This window comes from Odocoileus virginianus, chromosome 3 (assembly GCF_023699985.2).
Source record: "Odocoileus virginianus isolate 20LAN1187 ecotype Illinois chromosome 3, Ovbor_1.2, whole genome shotgun sequence".
In the NCBI taxonomy this organism is placed as follows: Eukaryota; Metazoa; Chordata; class Mammalia; order Artiodactyla; family Cervidae; genus Odocoileus; species Odocoileus virginianus.
Genome location: NC_069676.1, coordinates 18,557,973 through 18,578,949, shown reverse-complemented (window position 1 = coordinate 18,578,949; position 20,977 = coordinate 18,557,973). Strand labels below are relative to the sequence as shown.

Sequence of the window (20,977 nt, the reverse complement as noted above, 5' to 3'; positions counted from 1 at the left end):
TCTATCAGATCTAACCCCTTAAATCTGTTTGTCACTTCCACCGTATAACTGTAAGGGATTTGATTTTGGTAATACCTGAATGGTCTAGTGGTTTTCCCTACTTTCTTCAATTTAAGTCTGAATTTGGCAATAAGGAGTTCATGATCAGAGCCACAGTCAGCCCCCGGTCTTGTTTTTGATGACTGTATAGAGCTTTTCCATCTTTGGCTGCAAAGAATATAATCAATCTGATTTTGGTATATGACTTCATCTTAACTAATAACCTCTGCAAAGATCCTATCTATAAATAAGGTCTCATTCACAGCTACTCAGGGTCAAGACTTAGAGGACGATTCAGCCCACGCCAGTCTTATCATCAGCGGGTGTTTCCCCAGGTTAAGTATTGTGTGTCCCTGAGAGGCACCCATCAGCAGATGTTTCCCCAGGGTAAAGTATCATGTGTTCCATCATCTGATGCAACCATTAGCCATGGCTCAGCATGGTATCCTGCACCCATAGCTCCCACCCCCCACATGGAGGGGGTCAGAGCCAGCTCTCAGGAAAAGAATTTGCATCACATCCCCTCGGGTCCCTCATGGATCTTGTGAAAGCTGCCACCATTTTTAGATTTTTAAACTTTTCTATTTTTAAAACTTGTGTTTATTTACTCACTTATTTTTGGCTGTGGTGAGTCTGCATTGCTATATGTGGGCTGTCTAGTTGTGGTGCCCAGGCTTACCATTGCAGTGGCTTCTCTTGTTGTGGTGCCCAGGCTGTAGAGCCTGGGCCTCAGCAGTTGTGGTAGTTGTTTTTCACAATGACTACACCATTTTCCATTCCCACTAGCAATGCGTGAGAGTCTCCCATCCTTGGCAACACTCATTATTGTCTTTTTTAATTCATTTTTTAATTGAAGTATGTGTATGCATGCTAAGTCACTTCAGTCCTGTCCGACTTTTTTGCAACCCTATGGATCATAACTCACCAGACTCCTCTGCCCATGGGATTTTCCAGGCAAGAATACTGAAATGGGTTACCATGCCCTCCTCCAGGGGATTTTCCCGACCCAGGTATCAAACCCATGTCTCTTATATCTCTTGCAGGAAGGAAGGACCCTCACCCAGAGCCTTCGGAGGGGATGGGTCCTGCCACACCTGAATCTTGGACTTCTCACCTCCCTGGAAGAAAATAAATTTGTGATGTTTTAAGCCTCCCAATTGTGTAGTCATTTGTCACAGCACCCTGGGACACTAGTACAGAGTGTTTCACAATAGAACTTGTGTGCTTCCAAGACTTGGTATCTTCTGGTAACTTCATCCAGAAAATGGATCACTGGGACTTCCCTGGTGGTCCAGTGGTTAGGATTCTCCGTTTCCACTGCAGGGGGCAGGGTTTTGATCCCTGGTCAGGGAACTAGGATCCCACATGCTGCATGCCACACAGCACAGCCAAGAAAACAAATAAAACCCACAGAAAATGGAGCCGTTAAGACCCCTGGCTTGTCCTGGTGAAACCGATTGGTGTCATTTCACGGGGGCTGTGAAGAACTCCAGTACCACTGAAAGATAATGTTTCAGTGCAGAGAAGAATTCAGCAAGAGCAAAGTGATAGATAAATGATTTATTAGAATAGGTTGCTTGTGAGGCTTACAAGCAGGCACATGAGAAATGCTATGAGAACTTGGCTACAGTTTTAAAATGGGGAGGAGAAGAAGACTTTCTTTGTCTTTCTTGAGTAGATATCATGCTTCCATCATCAGCATCTCCTCCTCCAGGTTGAGCAAGGGAATTTTCTTGTCCCTGTGTGGTCAAGCTAGGTCCACAAATGATTGTTTTTCAAGTGTGCAAAGAGCATGTCGTAGGGATCATTAACTTACTGAACTCACTGGGCAGAATGTGGGGCTCATGCCACCATTTTTTTATTGTTTGGGGGCATGTCTTGTGCTTCTGGTTACATGGTTTTGTTGTTAAGAAGGCCTACTTGGTTTTGTAGCTAAGCAAACCTGCTTTATTGAGTAATCATTAACGCACAGGGGTCTCCCATGTTTTTGTATTTCCAGTCCCCTAGTGGGATTAATATTTGATCACCTCCTTTGTCCCTTCATTCTGTCCACATCTCTGGCTTCCATGACTCTCCTCTGTGTGTATGTGTGACCTCAAGTGGTGGAGGGGACTCTGGGGTCCAGGACAGGCCAGATCCAGTCTTCACTCTGCATTTTTCCTCTTCCAGCCCTACCTGCCCAGGAACCTGCTTTTGCCCAGGAGATAGGACAGGATGGCTGCTGAGTACCTGCTCCCCTGGCCCCAGGTGAGTGGGACTTCCTCTCCCCCAAAAGGCACTCAGTGTGTCCAGAGGGAACACACCTGTCAGACATCAAGCGCCCTTGCCTTGTGGGAAAGGAGGAGAATTTGTCATGAGTGTATGGGTGTAGGCATTCAGGTGGCTCTTACATATAAGGAGGAGGTCCCTTATCCCTTCAGGAGGACTGGGCCTCCTTCCTGGGCTCTGAGCATCTCTGAAGACCCCAAGGTTTCTCCCATAGAGCAGGGAGGGGTGCCCCAAGGCGCCGTCCTCTTTAAAATGCACACATATGTATTTTTTTAAATTGTGGTGAAATAGGGCAGGGAAGCCTGGCATGCTGCAGTCCATGGAGTGGCAAAGAGTTGGACATGACTGAGCAACTAACACCTTCACTTAACTTTCTCTGGACATTGGTTAGGGGGGTGCCATTTTTGAGCTGACCCATCATGATATTTTAGGAGGTGGTGACCTTCAAGGATGTGGCTGTGGACTTCTCCATGGAGGAGTGGGAGCTGCTGGACCCTGGTCAGAGGAAGCTCTACAGAGATGTGATGCTAGAGACCTGTGGGAACCTGGCCTCTGTAGGTAAGACCAGCTGGTCCTTCTGTGTCCGTCAAGTCATGTTTGTTCAGCATCTACTGCACATCAAGAACTATGTTAGGAAGTAGATTTACTGGCAAATGAGACATGCATGGTTCCTGCCCTTGTGGTGTCTCCTGTACAGCAAATGGTCTGATTCCTTCAATATATGGCAGCCTGCGCCACTGTAGAAATGCATCTTAGCTGAGGTGTCAATAATGTCTCTTGTTCCACTAGTGCCACCTGGAAAGCCCTTAAAAAACCTATGGACATTTTAATAGGTATAAAGTGGTATCTATTGTGGTTTTGATTTGTGTTTTCCTAATGACTAGTGATATTGAGTATCTCTTCATGTGTTTACTGGGCCATTTGTATCTCTGAGGAAGTGTATGATCATTTTTTAAATTAGGAAAATAAAATCTTTAGCTTGGTCTCTGTGTTACCTCTCCTGTGTCTCTTTTAGAAGCCTTGAGGAACCAGAGACCCAATTCAGGCTTTGAGGATGGCACCATATGCCTAGCATCAGCCTCTCAAGTCACCACTCTTTCTCTGTGGACTGCATATTCACTCTTTCAACCAGTGGTATCTTTCTACCTGGAGCAAGGAGAAGCCATGTGGATGGCAGGGAAAGGAACTCTGCGAGCTTCATGTTCAGGTGAGAAGCAGGCAGATATGGGCCACTGGGATAGGGACAGCGTCTGGGGAATCCTGGTCAGAGGTCCCTCCACAGAGGCCCTAATTGTCTAAGGAGAAGGCTGAGGTCCTTGGCTGTTCCTTCCCACATGCCTTTAGTTTATCCCCCAGCAACCTTCTGCTATGAACCAGCTTCCACTAACCCTCTTTAGGTGCAGAGGAAAACATCCCTTTTCCTTCTGGAAGCCATTCTACCTGTGTTTCCTGTTTCATCTCTTCCCTCTCTGCTTTCTTGATAATTCTTTCCCTCTGCCATTCTTTTTCTCCTCACTCTGATTTTTTTTTAAATTTTATTGGAGTCTAGTTTATGTGTAACGTTTTGTGTTAGCTTCAGGTGTACAGCAAAGTGTTTCAGTTATACATATACATGTATCTATTCTTTTTCAGATTCGTTTCCCATATAGGTTATTACAGAATATTGAGTAGCATTCCCTGTGCTATACAATAGGTCTTTGTTAGTTATCTATTTTATATATAGTATTGTATATATGTCAATTCCAATCTCCCAATTTATCCCTCCTCCACCCCTTTTCCCCCATAACCATAAGTTTGTTTTTTAAATCTGTGACTCTATTTCTGTTTTGTAAATAATTTCACCTCTACCATTTTTTTAGATTGCACATAAGAGCGATATCATATATCTGTCCTTCTCCGACTTACTTCACTCAGTATGACAATCTTCAGGTTCATCCACATGGCTACAAATGGCATTATTTCATCCTTTTTTATGGCTGAGTGATATTCCAGTTTATTTATATACAACATCTTTATCTATTCATCTTTCAATGAACAATTTAGGTTTTTTGTATGTCTTGGCTATTGTGAATAGTGCTGTTATGAACATTGGGGTGCATGTATCTTTTCAAACTATGGTTTTCTCCAGGTATATGCCCAGGAGTGGGATTGCTGGGTCTTATGGTAGCTCTATTTTCAGTTGTTTAAGGAACCTCCTTACTGTTCTCCATAGTGAAGTGAAGTGAAGTGAAGTGACTCGGTCATGTCCGACTCTTTGTGACCCCATGGGCTGTAGCTTACAAGGCTCCTTTGTCCATGGAATTTTCCAGGCAAGAGTACTGGAGTGGGTTGCTATTTCCTTCTCCAGGGGATCTTCCCGAGCCAGGGATCGAACCCGGGTCTCCCACATTGAAGGCAGACACTTTACCGTCTGAGCCACCAGGGAAGCCCTGTTCTCCATAGTAGATGCACCAATTTACATTCCTACCAATAGTGTAGGAGGGTTCCCGTTTCTTCACACCCTTTCCAGCATATATTATCTGCAGATTTTTTGATGATGGCCATTCTGACTGATGTGAGCTGGTACCTCATTATAGTTTTGATTTGCATTTCTCTAATAATTAGTGATGTTGAGCATAATTTTTTTGGGGGGGAGGTGCGTGCTGCACAACTTGCAAGATCTTAGTTCCCTGACCAGAGACTGTATCCAGGCCTTTGGCAGTGACAGCATTAAGTCCCAACCATTGAATTGCCAGAGAATTCACAATGTTGAGCATCTTTTCCTGTGCTTTTTGCCATATGTCTGTCTTATTCCCTCTGCAGTCTTAGTCCCCTTTCTTTCCACATTTACTTTTTGCTCTACCAGCATACTGATCCATCTTTCCTTCACCTTGCCTTCCTCCATGTTAAAAGCTGATGTTTGAACATGAATCCACAGGTCCTTTGTATATGTTGGAAATGCTTTTTTTGTTGTTGTTGAAAATAATTTTGTCCTACTATTCTTAAGTTAGAACTCCCCCCCCCCCCGCCCCCACCCAACCTTCCATTTATTTCAGATTGGGAGACAAAACTGAGAAGCCAACAGTCAGTTTACAAGAAGGTGGTTTTGGAGGAAGAACCACTTGGGGGTATGAATATTATAAAGATCCCCAGAGAGGACTGGGGTTATGCTGAATCTGAGGGGAACTGTGAAGACTCCCAGAGGCTTTTGAGGGAAATGGGGTACCCCTGGAGAGAAGCATTTTCTCAAGAGAAGGCTATTGACTGGTATGAATTTGGGGAAAACTATAACTTGAATTCAGACCTTGTTTTATCACGAGATTCTATAGGAAGACATTTTTATGACTATGACTTAGCTATTGCGAGTTTGGTATCTGATCCATTCTTAAACCATCATCAGATGGGATATCCAGACAAGAGACCTTGTGAAAGTATTAAATGTGGAAAAGATCTCAGCCAAAATATTCACCTTATTCCACATGAAAGAACTCAAATGGAGGAGAGAATTTCTGCATATGCAGAAAGTGGGAAATCATTATTTAATCATGGTATGGCAATTACCATACAAAACAGAATCAATATAGTGGAGAAACCCTATGTATGTCACCAGTGTGGGAAAGTATTTAACCGGAGGCATTCCCTGAGTGAGCATCAGAGAATCCACACAGGAGAGAGACCATTTGAGTGTCAGGAATGTGGGAGAGCCTTTACACACAGCTCAACCCTCACTCGGCATTTGAGAACTCATACTGGAGAGAAGCCTTATGCATGCCATGAATGTGGGAAAGCCTTCAACAGGATTTCATCTCTTACCCAGCATCAGAGGATCCACACAGGGGAAAAGCCCTATCAATGTGAAGACTGTGGGAAATCCTTCTGCCAGAGTTCTTACCTGATCTTGCACAAGAGAACACACACAGGTGAGAAGCCCTATGAGTGTAATAAATGTGGAAAAGCCTTCAGTGACCGTTCATCTCTCAACCAACATGAACGGACTCACACTGGCAAGAACCCCTATGTGTGTAATCAGTGTGGAAGGGCCTTTAGCCAGAGGTCTTCCCTTGTTCGGCATGAGAGAATCCACACTGGAGAGAAGCCATATCTCTGTAATGAATGTGGGAAAGCCTTCAGCCAGAGCTCCTCCCTTATCACACACCAGAAAACTCACAATAGTCAGAAAACCTATAAAATAATTGATTGTGGGAAAGCTTTCTACCAGAGCAGCCACCTTGTTGGATTTTAGAGCTTGCTTGCTGCCTTGTGATGTACTGTTTAGCACTCTACCCTGTAGGTGTGTTCAGACTTTGCCGCTCTGATGTACTGTTTGTGAAGATGTACGCTTAGTCTTCATTCTTGAAGGAAAGCACTGAAGTCTAGATCTGAGAAGGGACCTTAAAAGAGGGAGCAATTGCCATTGAACTATGCCCAACAAGTGCCACCCTCTTGGAAAAGATCAGTAAATGGATTGGGAATTTGCTGAGAATTACCATATTAATTTAGTTGTTCAAACAAAGGATATTCTGTTTCAACTTTTTGTTTCAGTAATCTGTTTTAAAATTTTGCTTAATCATTTTGCCTTTCTTGGTCACTTAGCTAGGTCCTGACTTGTCTCACACACTACTCTAGCAATGCAGAGGGTATGCTAAAATAAAAAATGCTACCATAATTGAAAAGGACACATGTACCTCAATGTTCATTGCAGCAATATTTACAATAACTAAGACATGGAACTGACCTAGATGTCCAGTGATAAATGAATGGATAAAGAAGTCGTGCTACATATACACAATGGAATATTACTCAGCCATGAAAAGGAACACATTTGACTCAGTTCTAATAAGGTTGATCAACCTAGAGCCTATTATACAGAGTGAAGTAAGTCATAAAAAGAAATATCATATATTAATACATATATATACAATCTAGAAGAATGGTACTGATGAACTTATCTGCAGGACAACAGTAGAGACACAGACATAGAAAACAGACTTTGGACATATGAATGGAAGGAGAGGGTGGGATGAATTGAGAGAGTAGCATTAAAACATATACATTACCATATGTAAAATTAGATAGCCAGGGGGAATTTACTATATGATGTAGCGAGCTCAAATCCAGTGCTCTATGATAACCTAGAAGGGTGGTATGGGGTGGGGGGTGGGAAGAAGGTTCAAGAGGGAGGGGACATATGTACACCTATGGCTGATACATGTTGATATGAGGCAGAAGCCAACACAATAATGTAAAGCAATTATCCTCCAATTAAAAATAAATTTAAATAAAAATAAATATTCAAGTTAAAAAAAAAACACTTTGGATGCAAGGTGAAAGGAAAGAATGCAAAGTAGTATGTGTAATTCTATCCAGTCAAAATGTATACATACATGGGAAAAGGCCAGAGAGTTATGTGGAGAAATGAATTGAGTTTTATTTGTTAGGGTCATCTGATTATGTGTGATTTCCTGCCTTTGCCATTTCATTTTGTATTGCTAGAATCATTTTGACAAGAAAAAAAAAAACAAACGACTCCAAGGGTTATTGAGTTTCAGCAATCAGTTGGAGGTGGACTATGGACACCAAGATGTCAAGGATACAATGAAGTAGGTCTTGGGACATGGAGGTGAAGTGACCTTTGCTGGCCTGGGGGGAAAGTTCCAACTGTGAGATCTACTTGCCAGAGTGTGGATATAGGGGGTATAGCTCAGTGGTAGAGCATTTGACTGCAGAGTGTGGATATGCATCACCCTCATCATTAACATTATATTACTTTATATACTATACTCCCAGCACCACTTGAACTCCTGTATGTGTTCTCTCATTTTATCTTCTCAAAAACAGCATGAGATAGTAACTTTTCATATCCCCTTATTACAAAAGGAGAAACAGAAATAAGGTACCCTACCCAAACTCACCCACCTAGCAAGTAGTGGGATCTGGATTTAAACTTGAGCTGGCTATACCAGGCCAGTGTCATATTTGAAAGGAGGGATGCAAGGGAGCTGTCTTTTCTCAAATTGTCCCTTAAAAAAAAAAAAAAATCACTGAAATGTCATGTGACTCTTCCCCTTTCCCTGGAACTAGCCAGGGAGGCTATGAGGGAGATCTCCAGTCAGCTCTTCTCCCACCTAAGTTGGACCTCATCAAGTGAATATTATTGCCTGTCCCTAAGTAAAGATACCCTAACTGAGGTATCTGCAAACCCGACTTGGCTGATGGATACGTTTAAGGGCTCTGTGAACAAAAGTGAAAGTACAAGTCGCTCAGTTGTGTCTGACTCTTTGCAACCCCATGAGCTATACAGCCCATGGAATTCTCCTGGCCAAAATCCAGGAATGGGTACCTATTTCCTTCTCTGGGGGATCTTCCCAGCCCAGAGATCGAACCCAGGTTTCCTGCATTGCAGGTGGATTCTTTACCAGCTGAGCCATCAGGGAAGCCCCTGTGAGCAACCTTGAGCTATTTATTATGCTGTCCTCTGAGAATGTGTCTTCTCCTTTTTATTAGAGTATAATTGCCTTACAATGTTGTGTTAGTTTCTGCTGTACAATGAAGTGAACTAGCTGTTCAGTTCAGTTTGGTCACTCAGTCGTGTCTGACCCTTTGCAACCCCATGGACCGCAGCACGCCAGGCATCCCAGTCCATTACCAACTCCTGGAGTTGGTAAACTCCCAAACGCATGTCCATTGAGTTGGTGATGCCATCCAACCATCTTATTCTCTGTCGTCCCCTTCCCTTCCTGCCCTCTATCTTTCCCAGCATCAGGGTCTTTTCAAATGAGTCAGCTCTTTGCATCAGGTGGCCAAAGTATTGGAGTTTCAGCTTCAACATCAGTCCTTCCAATGAACACTCAGGACTGATCTCCTTTAGGATGGACTGGTTGGATCTCCTTGCAGTCCAAGGGACTCTCAAGAGTCTTCTCCAACACCACAGTTCAAAAACATCAATTCTTTGGCACTCAACTTTATAGTCCAACTCACGTCCATATGTGACTACCAGAAAAACAATAGCCTTAACCAGACGCACGTTTGTTGGCAAAGTAATGTCTTTGCTTTTTAATATGCTGTCTAGGTTGGTCATAACTTTCCTTCCAAGCAGTAAGTGTCTTTTAATTTCATGGCTGTAGTCACCATTGCAGTGATTTTTGGAGCCCCCCAAAATAAAGTCGGCCACTGTTTCCCCATCTATTTGCCATGAAGTGATGGGACCAGATGCCATGATCTTAGTTTTCTGAATGTTGAAAGCCAACTTTTTCACTCTCCTCTTTCACTTTCATCAAGAGGCTCTTTACTTCTTCACTTTCTGCCATAAGGGTGGTGTCATCTGCATATCTGAGGTTATTGATATTTCTCCCAGCAATCTTGACTCCAGCTTGTGCTTCATCCAGCCCAGGATTCCTCATGATGTACTCTGCATATAAGTTAAATAATCAGGGTGACAATATACAACCTTTATGTACTCCTTTTCCTATTTGGAACCAATCTGTTGATCCATGTCCAGTTCTAACTGTTGCTTCTTGACCTGCATACAGATTTCTCAGGAGGCAGGTCAGGTGGTCTGGTATTACCATCTCTTTCAGAATTTTCCACAGTTTATTGTGACCCACACAGTCAAAGGCTTTGGCATAGTCAATAAACCACAAATAGATGTTTTTATGGAACTCTCTTGCTTTTACAATAATCCAGCAGATGTTGGAAATTTGATCTCTGGTTCCTCTGCCTTTTCTAAATCCAACTTGAACATCTTCTGGAAGTTCATGGTTCATGTATTGCTGAAGCCTGACTTGGAGAATTTTGAGCATTACTTTACTAGCGAGTGAGATGAGTGCAATTGTGCGGTAGTTTGAGCATTTTTGGCATTGTCTTTCTTTGGGATCGGAACGAAAACTGACCTTTTCCAGTCCTGTGGCCACTGCTGAGTTTTCCAAATTTGCTGGCATATTGAGTGTAGCACTTTCACAGCATCATCTTTTAGGATTTGAAATAGCTCAACTGGAATTCCATCACCTCCACTAGCTTTGTTCGTAGTAATGCTTCCTAAGGCCCACTTGACTTCACATTCCAGGATGTCTGGCTCTAGGTGGGTGATCATACCGTCATGATTATCTGGGTCTTGAAGATCTATTTTTTTTTTTGTTTGTTTGTACAGTTCTTCTTTGTTGCCACCTCTTCTTAGTATCTTCTGCTTCTGTTAGGTCCATACCATTTCTGTCCTTTATTATGCTCATCTTTGCATGAAATGCTCCCTTGGTATCTCTAATTTTCTTGAAGAGATCTATAGTCTTTCCTATTCTATTGTTTTCCTTTACTTCTTTGCACTGATCACTGAGGAAGGCTTTCTATCTCTCCTTGCTATTTGGAACTCTGCATTCAAATGGATATATCTTTCCCTTTCTCCTTTGCTTTTCCCTTCTCTTCTTTTCACAGCTATTTGTAAGGCCTCCTCAGCCATTTTGCTTTTTTGCATTTCTTTTTCTTGGCGATGGTCTTGATCGGTGTCTCCTGTACAGTGTCACGAACCTCCGTCCATAGCTCATCAGGCACTCTATCAGATCTAGTCCCTTACATCTATTTGTCCATTTGTCTTCCACTGTATAACCATAAGGGATTTGATTTAGGTCATACTTGAATTGTGTAGTGGTGTTCCCTACTTTCTTCAATTTAAGTCTGAATTTGGCAATAAGGAATGCTCTGAGTCACAGTCAGCTCCAGTCTTGTTTTTGCTGACTGGCAAGAGCTTCTCCATCTTTGGCTGCAAGGAATATAATCAATCTGATTTCAGTGTTGGTCATCTGGTGATGTCCATGTATAGAGTCTTCTCTTGTGTTGTTGGAAGAGGGTGTTTACTATGACCAGTGCATTCTCTTGGCAAAACTCTATTAGCCTCTGCCCTGCTTCATTCCTTCAAACCTGCATTGGGTTTTAATTGTAGCATGAGGGATCTCCAATCTTTGTTGTGGCATACAGGCTCTTTAGTTGCGGCATGTGAACTCTTATTTGCAGCCTGTGGGATCTTAGTTCCCCAACCAGGAATCGAACCCAGGCCTCCTGCATTGGGAGTGCAGAGTCTTAGCCACTGGGCCACCAGGGAAGTTCAGTATAATGATATTTTAATGAAATTTGAAAATGTTATATGTAATGAATGGATCTATGTGTATGGCATGGCAATAATAAACACCAAATTTGTGATGATGATTTTTCCTGGGAAGAAACGGAGGGTAATTGGGTCTGGGAGGTAATACACAGGGCATCTGAACTCTATCTGCAATGTTTTCTTTCTTTCAAGAAAGCTGATAGAGGCAGTTCCCTGGTGGTCCAGTGGTTAGGACTCTGTGCTTTCACTGCCAAGGGCTGGGATTCAGTTCCTGGTCAGGGAACTAAGATCATGCAAGTTACATGGTGTGGCAAAAAAAAAAAAAACCCCAAAAATCTAACAGAATATGTGGTAAGTGTGTAGGATTTAATAGAGCTTAGCAGGAGATACATAAGTATTCAAAACCTTATTCCCTGCCTATGCTGCTGTGCTCAATCGTGTCTGACTCTTTGCGACCCCATGGACTATAGCCCACCAGGCTCCTCTATCCATGGGATTCTCCAGGCAAGAATACTGGAGTGGGTTGCCACTTTCTTCTCCACTGTATTACTGAAATGTTCCATAATAGCTTTTAAATGCTCCCCCTTCCCCCTATGTTGTGGTTATTATTAATATGTGCCGCCATGAGGAATGCAGAAATCAACTATGGATACTTATGGTTTGGGATAAAAATTCTAGTTAGAACATCATCTCTGCAAAAAATGCTACATTTTCAAAAACAAATATGCAGAGATGTTCTCTGCACACTCATCCCATGACTGTGAGAGGTACTGTAACGTTAGCAGAGCCACGTTGAAGGAGCACATGGAAGGTTCAAAACTACCTCAGGAAAGATAAACTTAGAAGAGGAGTTATTTGTGCCACTTTCTAAGCTATTGTCTCTCCTTCGGACCCATGCTATAAGTTACCTGTTGCTGCTGTGACAAATTACCACATAGTTAGTGACTTAAAACAGACAGTTTATTCTTATCATTGTTCTGGAGGTCAGAAGTCCAAATTCAAAGCGCCGGCAGGGCTGGTCCCTCCGGAGGCTCCAGGGGAGCATTGGCTCCTGCATTTTCCAGCTTCTAGAGGCACCGCATCCCTGGCTCACAGCCGGCCCTTCCCTTCATCCTCACAGCCAGCAGCGCAGCATCTCCTGTCTTTCTCTGCCTCTGACCCTCCCCTTCCCTCTTATAAAGACCCTGTGATGACACTGGTGCCCCCTGGGGAATGCAGGGTCATGCCCGTCTCAGGGGCCTTAACGTAATCTTACCTGCAAATTTACAACCTAAGGTGACATTCACAAGTCCTGGTGGTTAAGATGTGGACATCTTTGGGGACCTTTATTCTTCTGGTTGCACCTACCCTTCGATGAAAGAGGAGAGTGAAAAAAGCTGATTCAAAACTCAACATTCAAAAAGTAAGATCATAGCATCCGGTCCTATCATTTCATGGCATTAAATGGGGAAACAATGAAAACAGTGACAGATTTTATTTGCTTGGGCTCCAAAATCAGTGCAGATGGTGACCACAGCCACAAAATTAAGACACTTGCTCCTTGGAAGGAAACCTATGATAAACCTAGACAGTATATAAAAAAGCAGAGACATCACTTTGCAGACCAAGATCCTTATAGTCGAAGTTATGGTTTTTCCAGTAGTCATGTACAGATGTGGGAGTTGGACCATAAAGAAGGCTGAGTGCCAAAGAACTGATGCTTTTGAATTGTGGTGCTGAAGAAGGCCCTTGAGAGTTCCTTGGGCTGCAAGAAGATCAAATCAGTCTATCCTAAAGGAAATCAAGCTTGAATATTCATTGGAAGGACAGATGCTGAAGCTGAAGCTCCAATACTTTGGCCACCTGATGAGAAGAGCTGACTCATTGGAAAAGACCCTGATGCTAGGAAAGATTGAGGGCAAGAGGAGAAAGGGAAGACAGAGGATGAGATGGTTGGATGGCATCACCGACTCAATGGATATGAGTTTGAGCAAACTCTGTGAGATAGTGAAGGACAGGGAAGCCTGGCATGCTGCAGTGCATGGGGTCGCAGAGTCAGACACAATTTAGCTGAACACCAAGAGCCCTCCAATTCTTAGCTTTGTGATGTGGGTAGAAACGCTGCCAAGTTGGTTCTGCTTTGCTAGCAGCTTCTGCCAACTGGAGGGAGGGTGGAAGGCTGGAGAGGGGAGAGGGATTTGTCTGCACTGCCCCTTTCACTTCTTGGGTGTTTGAGGAATAATATCTCAATGTGGCCTGAATATAGCTTGCATCACCCCTCTTTTTCCTCAGACGACCATACCTGTTACTCTTCTCTCTTGTGACAATGGGTATTTTGTGAAGCATTCAGAAGACAGCCTCATTTTTTACCTTAACATGAAATGACATATTCTTTATGTGTGATGCTCACAGAATACATCTCTGAATATGTTATGGCAAACTAACAGGAGTGCTTGAGGAGGGTCATGCCATCACCCAATCTTAAGTGTGTGCGTGCTCAGTCATGTCTGACTCTTTGTGACCCGTGGACTGTAGCCCACCAGACCCCTTTGCCCATGGGATTCTCTAGGTAAGAATACTGGAGTGGGTAGCCATTCCCTTCTCCAGGTGATCTTCCTGACCCAGGGATAGAAGCTGTGTCTCTTGCATTGGCAGGATTCATTACCACTTGAGCCCATTGGGAGGTAGGTTATTAAATTCATGCCTATTTACTGAAACTAGGCATGCATCATTAATCTATATTTTTAAAAGTATATATTTGTAATAGTTTATAAATTCAGTATTTTTGCCTTGAAGCTTTTTTATATGTTAATTTTCTTAACACTCATTTTTATGAAAGCATCTAAAACCTTTTTGAAAACCCTATAAAAAGGAATTTTAACTGTATTTATTTTTTGGCCACGCTGTGAGACTTACAGGGTTTTTAGTTCCTCAACTAGGGAATGAATATGAGCCGGTGACAGTAAGAGTGCAGTCCTAACCACTGGGCCACCAGGGAATTCCCTACAAAAGGAATTTTAAAAATTCTGTCTGTAAATTAAATGACAAGCAATATCAGAGTTTGGACATACATTTAACATCAAATCAGAGAATGTTTTCTGAAAGAAGCAGGCATATTAAATGCATTAGATGTTTAGCACCCATCTAGTAAGTGTATTAAGAGTTTTCAGGTCCATCACAAATTTATATAAGCACTTTTGGTTGTTGTTTTATATCAGTTAAGGTAGGAATTCAATTGCCTCAGGGATATCATAGCCTTTAAAAACCTTTTAAAAAAATATTGTGGCAAAAAACACATGGGCTTCCCTGGTGGCTCAGAAATAAAGAATCAGCCTGCAATGCAGGAGACAAGGGTTTGATCCCTGGGTCAGGAAGAGCCCCTTGAGGAGGAAATGACAACACACTTCACTGTTCTTTCAGGGAAAATCCCATGGATAGAGGAGCCTGGTGGGCTATAGTCTATAAGGTCACAAAGAGTTTAACAGGACTGAGCAACTGAGCACGCAGGAGGCAAAATACACATAACATGAAATTTACCATCTTAACCACTTTTAAATGTCAGCTGCTAACAGAATTGTGTCTCACAGATAGCACATTGAGGTCCAAACAGAGCCAACCCTTCGCTTTTAAACACACGCATTGTAAAGTTACTTGATGGATATTTATTATAATTATTTATGGCTGCATTTAACAAACTTTTCTTTCTGTTTGATGCTATTTACACGACTGTTGTATAAAGGAAGCGGATGACAGTAAAATCCCACCAATAAATAATCTTCATTTAATTGTGATTTACCTTATGAATTGTGTGATCATCCACTCTTCCTGAGAAGATTCAAAGCCCAATGTGCTTTTTCGATAGCGCAGATACTTAAGGGTCGCCAAGTGGCTAGGAATGAAAAGTGTTTCTAATGATTAAAAAAAAAAAAAAGTGGTATTAAGTACATTCACACTGGTGAATGTACTTAATCTGGTATTATATTATAATTAAATCTGGTATTATACAATACCAGACCCTGGGTATTCTCTGGGGATACTCTAAAAACACCATCAGACATAAATTTCCCTGCAGTGCAAAATGCACAGCTGAGGACTGTGATGTCTCACACCTGTGGATATGCTGAGATCAGTCCTGCACGGAGATGGGCCCTGGAAGTCTGACCTCCCACGGGGGACTCTGCCTGGGTTGCTGACCTCAAGGCCCAGTAGTGAGGACGGGGACGAAGGGCGGGGCCTCCGCGTGTCAAAAGTCACAGGTCAAAATCAAGCAAGACCCCCACTTGCAGAGTATGATGAGCGTCTTTGTTCCTAAGTAAAAGTCATGTTTCCACGGTGACCTTGATCCCTGCCCGACTTTTTCCCGGCCCCGGAGGTCACCAGACCCCCTCCTCACCCACCCTGTCCAGTCCTCTCTAGTCCCGGTTCCGGACAGGGACGCTCCTTGTGAAAACTGAGTCAGGACTTCGAGTCCAGGAGGAGGACTTGGGAGGGCCCGCCGGCACAGAAGCAAGTTCTGCTCAGAGCCCGGGGCAAGTAGATAGTATCCCGAAGCCTAGCCACTCAATCAGTCAGAGGGCGGGAAAAATCAGAGGCGCTCGGGCGGGCCGGAAAATTGTCCAATCAGGGGCACAAGGAGGCGGGTCTCGGGAAACCTTCCAGTCAGGAGCCCCGACAGTAAAAATGTTCGAAGATTGCCCAATCAGACCGGCGAAGTGTGAAGAATTTCCCAATCATAATCCCGGACGAAAAGAGTGTCAGGAATACCGTCCAATCGGGGTCGGGGGCGGGCACGCTTCCTGCCCGAGTGAGGGTAGTTCTCTGGGGGCCTTGGCGCTGCTGCGCGCCTTCCCCGCCGGCCCAGGTGTCAGGTCTCTGTGTCTCTCACCTGCCCGGGCCGCTGGGAGGACTCCCGGGAGAGCCCGGAGCCGGGAAGAGATGGTGAGTGGGCGGGACCGGGCCCAACATCGGGAAGGGCTGATTTGAACCGGCTGGAAGCGGTCCCGGGCTGGGGTCCTGGCGTCCTGTCCGGTCCCCGCATGTGTGTCAGCGGTCTCAGAGCTACCCGGGTGACCCAGATGCTCACAGCTGCCTTCCGCACAGGGCCCTGAGAACACCAGCCCCTGGTCGGTTCCTCCCAGCGGACAGTCTGCAGGGGCGGGCGGGGAGCTTGGGGAGACCTGCTTGGGGACCTTGGACTGGGAGGGGTCACCTGGTAGGTCCTCGGTCCTGAGTGACCCCAACTCCAGCCCTCATTTCTTGGAGGGACACTAGTTGTCAGCTGACCGGACGCCTGAGGGTAAAAGGCAAATAATTCCTGATCCGTGGATTCTCACAAGGTAAGTGAGAAAAACTAACGCCAAGGTCAAGGAAAACGCACTATCAGGTGGGGTAGCACCCCTCAAACCGCCACCCCCGCCCAAGCAAAATGCACAGGCGACACAGCGGGGACACTGCTGGTGTCCTTTGTTCAGAGAGCACTTCAGTGAGCGATTGGGGAGGGGTGCCCCACGTGGTGGCGTGGCTGCACTTGACCCTTTGGTTATCTTTGTCTGGGGACCCTGCCGCTCCTTGGGTTTGTTGCCTTGAAAAGATGTGTTCGCTTACTGGAACCTCAGATTTTCAGCAAATGTAAAATAAATCTAATTAATACAGCGGGAAACAAAATAAAATATTTTCAAAGGGGTGAGTTTCAGAAGAAAGAAAAAAAAGGAAATATCTTCCATTCCGTTCGTTAAACATTCTTTTAAAATCACCTGTCTGTGGTAAGTTTCTGAGGTCTGTCCTTTTGAGTTAACAAATGGAATTCTGGGGTATAGCCTCCAAAGTTCCAGGGGAAAGCATGTCAGAGAAATAGAGATTTCCCTTCCTGTCAGCTGCAGAGAAGTGAAGGAAATACCTCATAGCATGATAGGTAAAGATGGTGAAGATTCACCCAAAAATATCAGTTATTTAATTTCTGACAGTAGATGCTATTGTTGTTCATTACCTGCAATACACTTTGCTTAAATCTGCAATAAATTGTTTATTATCCTTGAAACCTGTGGGTATACACAGATCTTACTTAGACACCAGTTTGTCCTGTCCTTTGTGCTGAAGTGTCTGTCATTTCTGCTTGGCTCTGCTTGGCTCTCAGTGGCTGCTCTGTAGTGAATCAGGTCTCCTTTTAGACACAGGTCTGCTTTGGACTTTGTTCCTCAAGGTAGATCAAATGGCCCATTCCTCTGCCAATTCATCTTCTCAGGAGTGCTGCTGCTTTAAAATCCTTGCAGTGTGCCAGGCAGGTTCTCTCCTGGCTCTTCAGAATATTTTGACTGTTTAGGGCCATTTGTTTTCATTAGGTTGGAAAGTTAGTATTTGTTAAATCCTAAAAAAAAAAAATCTGTTTTGGGGATTTAATGGGATTTTATAACGATCCTAGATCTGTCTTGGGAGGATCAATATTTTGGTAACTGATTTCTTTTTAACAATGTGTGCCGTCTTGTCATTTATTTCATTTTTCTTTGTTACTATCCTTAGTGTTTTTAAATTTTTCTTTTTCTTTTTTTTAATGCATTATTTATTTATTTGGTTCCACTGCGTCTCAGTTGCAGATTTTGGGATATCTTAGTTGTGGCATGCGGGATCTGGTTCCCTGACCAGGAATTGAACCTGGACTCCCTGCATTGGGAGCTCAAAGTCTTATCCACTGGACCACCAGGGTAGTCTAATTATTAGGTTCTTTTTATAGCCGTCATTAAACTTATTTTGTACTACTTCAATTTGGCTTTTACCATGGTGTATGTTATCTTTTCAAAGTGACCTTTCCAGGATCTTCCCTGATGGTCCATTGGTTAAGATTCTGTGCTTCCAATGCAGGGGATTGGGTTTGATTCCTCATCAGGGAAATAAGATCCCACATGCTGCATGGTATGGTCAAAAAATAAAGTGACCTTTCCAATTTGCTGTTGCTTTTAATTAGAAAGGTAATGAAATTTATATTGAGTTTTTATCCTGAGATCTTGTTCTTATAATTCTATGATTATCATTTTGTTCTGTTGGTGTCATAGATGTACAGTTGTTTGAGTTAGGCATTGAGACAACCTGGTTTCTAGTGTTGCATGTTTGTGCATTTTCTGGACTGGATCACTAGTATAATGTTGACTAAGAGGTTAGCTGGCCATACTTCATTTGTATCTAATTGTCTTGGAAAAAACAGTTAACTTCATAGAATTTATATGTTCTTTTGTTTTTTTTTTTTTTTTAATTTTTCTTCTCATCTGTTTTCCTTTATCTAATCATGCATACTATCATCTGTTTCCCACTGGTAAGAGTGTTTTTAAATGTATGATTGTTGAATATTATAAAATGGCTTTCAGCAACACTGAGATGATTAGAGATAATTCCTATGAGTTGATTATAGCGTTTTCTGTTGTATAAGATGACATCAGTGCAGGAAAATGCATATGACATATATAGTTGACAGAAATATTGAAGAAAAAAAAAATCCTCTGTGAAATGAAACTCAGCCCTCAATGTAGAACCAGCTTTCCTACCAAACTGGAAATGAACCCAAATGACAGGCCCCTCACTCTCCAAATTCAACCAATATGTTGAATATGTTGAATTATATCAAGATATATATATGTGTGTGTGCTTGTGTACTCAGTCATGTCCAGCTCTTTGCGACCCCATGGTCTACAGCCCACCAGGCTCCTCTGTCCATTTCTAGGCAAGAAAACTGAAGTGGGTTGCCATTTCCTTCTCCAGGGAATCTTCCAGACCCGGAGGGGGGGAACCCAAGTCTCCTATGTCTCCTTTATTGCAGGCTCTCTAGGGTTCTTTTTATAAGGGCACTAATCCCATCCCTGGTCAACTCCATAGGGCTCCACCTCTGAACACCATCACCTTGGGGATTAGGTTTCAACCTGAATTTGGTGGCGGAGGGCACAGACCCTCAGCCCATGGTAGTTCCCAAGACCACCCTGGCTTCACAGATTTACTTGGTGGCTCCCTGGCTTCAATGTGTAGCCGTGCTCACGGCTCTGATTTCTGACCACAGGAATAAAGCAGAGTCAGCAGGAGAAAGGTGCCCAGGCCAGTTCCTGAGGAGACTGAGTGCAGGATCCTAAGGGGTCCCCACTCCCCCCAACAGAATCACACAGAGCAGGCTTCCTTCCCCCCCCCCACCCACCCCCAGCCTGTGGTGACAACATGGTTGACGTGCCATCCACCCGGGACACTAATGAGAGGCTCAGTTACCAGGGTTGTGTTGGGGTGGTCATGTAGACAACCTGTGATTAGTCTGAACTGAGATTGCATACTCCCAGAAGGAAAGCTGGTCTTCAGCATAAACCATATTATTAGCATAAAAGGGCAGAGGAGCCACTGCTGTCAGGGCGGTGAGAATGCTGCCCAGACCCAAGTTCCCACATGCCAGCAGAAGGCCAGCCCTGCATGCCAGACTGAAGAAAGACTGGACAGCCCCTTGCCCTTCGTTTTGTCTAAACTTTTGCTTCAGCTCTAGGAACGTTTTTCTTCTTCCTCCTAATGCAGTACAGTCTTCTAACTTTTTTCCCTCACCCAAAGCTCACTTTTGGGAACTTGAGGGGCGTTTCACCTCCTGCCCAGAAGAGAGCAAAAATCGGAGGTGTCACCTGGGCTGGACTTTGATTGTCCTCTCACTTGGCCAGCATGGCCACTGGCAGCTGGTATATTCAGTGAGCTGGCCCTCCTGGAGTTGGATCGCTCATTTTCACCATGATCAACTTTTAACCTCACAGCAGGCAGTTCAGTCGCCTTTCATACCCCAGATGACCCAATCATCATCCCCTCTTCCTTCTTCCTCCACTTCCCAGACAGTGCTTTTCCCATATTTTAGTGAGTCTGGATTGTTTCAGCAAATCCCACTTCTGATGTGTCTGGTGACCACAGGACCACCTGTGGTTCTGCAGGTAAGACTCACGTGACTCAGCACAGAGTTGTACTCATGATTAGAATTTATCACAACAAAAGGACAAAGCAGACTCAGCAAAGGGAAAATGGCCATGAGGAGAAATCTGAAGAAAACCACGTGCAGGCTTTTAAGAGACCTTTCCCAGTGGAGTCACACAGAACACACCTCACAGCCCAGGTTGTGACAGCACGTGAAATACTATTTCCTGGAGGCTCATTAGGGACTCAGTGCCCTGGGGTTTTTATTGACAGCTGATTTTGTAAGCATTCTGTGCCCAGCATGGACCCAAAGCCCAGATACCCAAACAAAAAGCAGGTGCTCAGTATTAACTATCAGTTTAGAGATAGGGAGTAATAATTATGGCAGTGTGAAACCTTCAAAAATTTAAGTTCCCAGATGCCAGCCAAGGCCAGTGTTGCCTCCTCACCAGCAATCATTGCCAGGGATCAAGTTAAGGTTTGCAGTGTCCACTCTTTTCCTGCACGTTCAATAGAGGAAACACTACAGGCAACTGTATCATGAGTAACTCACCTGACTCAAGAAGCTCCTGTACAATAGGGATGTTCCTGTTATGCTCTGTTGAATAGGTACTAAATTATGGCATCAGAATTGTTGCAGAAAAGTGTTTTCTTTCCTCTGCTCATGGAATGTCTCTGGGTTGATGAACTTTAAAAGCAAAAGAAAAAAAA

The 20,977-nt window shown here is 43.7% G+C and overlaps 1 protein-coding gene across 1 annotated transcript in view; it reads left to right on the top strand.

Moving 5' to 3' along the window:
- Positions 1-20,977, top strand: part of LOC110138374 (zinc finger protein 555) — a 34,107-nt gene that overhangs the window by 8,404 nt on the left and 4,726 nt on the right. Inside the window, 3 exon segments of the mRNA XM_070465010.1 lie at positions 2,209-2,286; positions 2,739-2,865; positions 3,323-3,514. Of these exon segments, the coding sequence (XP_070321111.1) occupies positions 2,254-2,286; positions 2,739-2,865; positions 3,323-3,514 (352 nt within the window). The 5' untranslated portion in view covers positions 2,209-2,253.